Genomic DNA, 2,500 nt, shown 5'->3' with positions numbered 1-2,500 from the left:
AACGCACCATTTTTGTGTCTGTTCCTTTAAATGCAAATGAGCTGCAGCTCCCGGCACAGGGGGCGGAGCTTCAGAAGCTCATGTGCTTTTACCTCGCATAGACAACGTCTCGATATCGGCACTGTTCGCATCTCTAGGTTTTCCAGAAGCAAAAGTGAATGGGAACTACAACAAATATAATTTTTGCATTCTTATTGTCGCCACTTTAAGAATAAGCCAAAGCCCAGCAGAAGATCTGACCTTGGTTTCTCCCAGACACTCGGACTCGGACACCTGGTAGGTGAGGTCGGTCTCCTCGAAGCCCGTGGCGCTCATGCGCTGGTCCGTGGACGGGTCGGAGCGCGGCGGCGAGTCGGGAGAGTTCAGGCAGGTTTGGATCAGAGCTTTTCCCGTCTCGCTGGTGATCATGGGCTGGAGCTTACGTGTGGCGAACGTGTAGACGTGACCCGTCTCGCTCGCCACCAACAGCAGGACCTGAGTTCCTGTGAGCGTGGAGAGCTCGTACGCCTGAGAGAGAGCGAGGGGGGGGGGGAGCGAGAGAGGGGGGGGGGGGGGGGAGACAGAGAGAGAGAGATTTCTGTTGTTTATTTAAAGATTTAAAACTCAAGCATAGATGTTTTAACACAGGTTTACAAAGTGATACATTGATCATAATGAGTTAATCTGTGTCAAGATTGCACATTAGTCACAGAAATAAAGTGGTATTTTATTAGTCAGAGAAACAGAGGAAGCTCCTGGGAAAAAGAGTTGGTTTATTTGATGAAACATGCGTATCTCGTTCGCCCTCAGAGAGAGAGAGAGAGCAATCACAGCATCAAGAAGATCACAGCGAAACCCTCCGAGTGAGTGAACGAGTCCGCTTTATTACAGTCAGATCACTGACGCAGACTAGGAGCGCACGAGACTAGGAGCGCACGAGACTAGGAGCGCACGAGACTAGGAGCGCACGATACATCGTAGGGAATCACCATACCAGAATCCCAGTAGTTTACGGTTCTCAGTACCACAGCAAAATCTGTTGGACCTATTTTTCTCTGTTATTTGACTGTTTGAAAAAAATATTCAATTCAATTTAGTGACTGTATTATTTATGACGGTAAGCATAAGTAAATTATACATATAAGCATTAAAGGCTATATGCTGTTTAAACGTACATATTGCTAATAAAAAAAATCAAGTGAAAAATAAACAACCTTCTATGCACACATTATTATTTTTAACACATGGAGGCGTGGCTAAATCTACTGTACAGAAGCCTAATATAAGTAGCCTAATTTAATTATTTCTGTCAATTTCTTCAAGTTAAACCGAACTTTTATTTTGACGGGTTGCCGTGAAGGCCTTTGAGTGTGTGTGTGTGTGTGTGTGTGTGTGTGTGAGAGTGTGTGTGTGTGTGTGTGTGTGTGTGTGTGAGAGTGTGTGTGTGAGAGTGTGTGTGTGTGAGAGAGAGAGAGAGAGAGAGAGAGAGAGAGAGAGAGTGTGTGTGTGTGTGTGTGTGTGTGAGAGTGTGTGTGTGTGTGTGTGTGTGTGTGTGTGTGTGTGTGTGTGTGTGTGTGTGAGAGTGTGTGTGAGAGTGTGTGTGTGTGTGTGTGTGTGTGAGAGAGAGAGAGAGAGAGAGAGAGTGTGTGTGTGTGTGCGTGTGTGTGTGTTTGTGTGCGTGAGTGTGTGTGCGAGTGTGTGTGCGAGAGAGTGTGTGTGTGTGTGTGTGTGTGTGTGTGTGTGTGTGAGAGAGAGAGAGAGAGAGAGAGAGAGAGTGTGTGTGCGCGTGTGTGTGTGTTTGTGTGCGTGAGTGTGTGTGCGAGTGTGTGTGCGAGAGAGTGTGTGTGTGTGTGTGTGTGTGTGTGTGTGTGTGTGTGTGTGTGTGTGAGGTAAGTGAAACCGCGCGTCTGCTCATTCATTCACACAGAGACCAGCAGAACATGCAGGGTTAATATTTAAATAGTCTTTTTGCAGTTTTATACACACAGACACTATATGGTGGTATATGGGCTATAGTGCTGAAAGCAGCTCCTATGGGTGGGCATCGGTACTACAGAAGTGCGGGTATCGTCACATCGTCACCGACTTGGTACCGAAGTACCGGTACTTTTGACAACACTAATATATCGGCCACCATATGATCATTTATAATGTTATCGGCCCGATAAGAACATGTGTCTGATATATTAAAGCCGATAAATAATGTGTTGTTTCCTCCAGCTGAGACGCTTCAGATGCGACTGATCATCATGATGGCTCTGAATTGATTGGAATCAGTTTAAAAGGGAAACCCAGTTCAGTGCCACACGTCTGTCATATCAGCTTCATAACTTCATCATGAGAACATCATACATGTGTGTTTGAGTCGAGGCTGTTAAAGATGACACTTGTGTTTTTGTAATCAGGCTCTCAAATATTATTTTTTATAATTTATCACCAATTTAGATTTATCACCAATATATCTGCTTTCAAATATAAAGACTTATATTCAGAATGATCTGATCAGTATCGGCTAAAATGT

General features: G+C 44.9%; 1 protein-coding gene across 3 annotated transcripts in view; it reads right to left on the bottom strand.

Moving 5' to 3' along the window:
* Positions 1 to 2,500, bottom strand: part of srfb (serum response factor b) — a 49,724-nt gene that overhangs the window by 37,861 nt on the left and 9,363 nt on the right. For all 3 annotated transcript variants that reach the window (XM_082153404.1, XM_082153403.1, XM_082153402.1), the window contains exon 2: positions 241 to 507. In XM_082153404.1, the coding sequence (XP_082009530.1) occupies positions 241 to 507 (267 nt within the window). The remainder of the gene's footprint in view (positions 1 to 240; positions 508 to 2,500) is intronic.

This window comes from Leuciscus leuciscus (assembly GCF_965113295.1).
Source record: "Leuciscus leuciscus genome assembly, chromosome: 22".
Taxonomy (NCBI): domain Eukaryota; kingdom Metazoa; phylum Chordata; class Actinopteri; order Cypriniformes; family Leuciscidae; genus Leuciscus; species Leuciscus leuciscus.
Note: the sequence above shows the minus strand (reverse complement) of the source record. Positions and strands in the feature narration are given on the sequence as shown.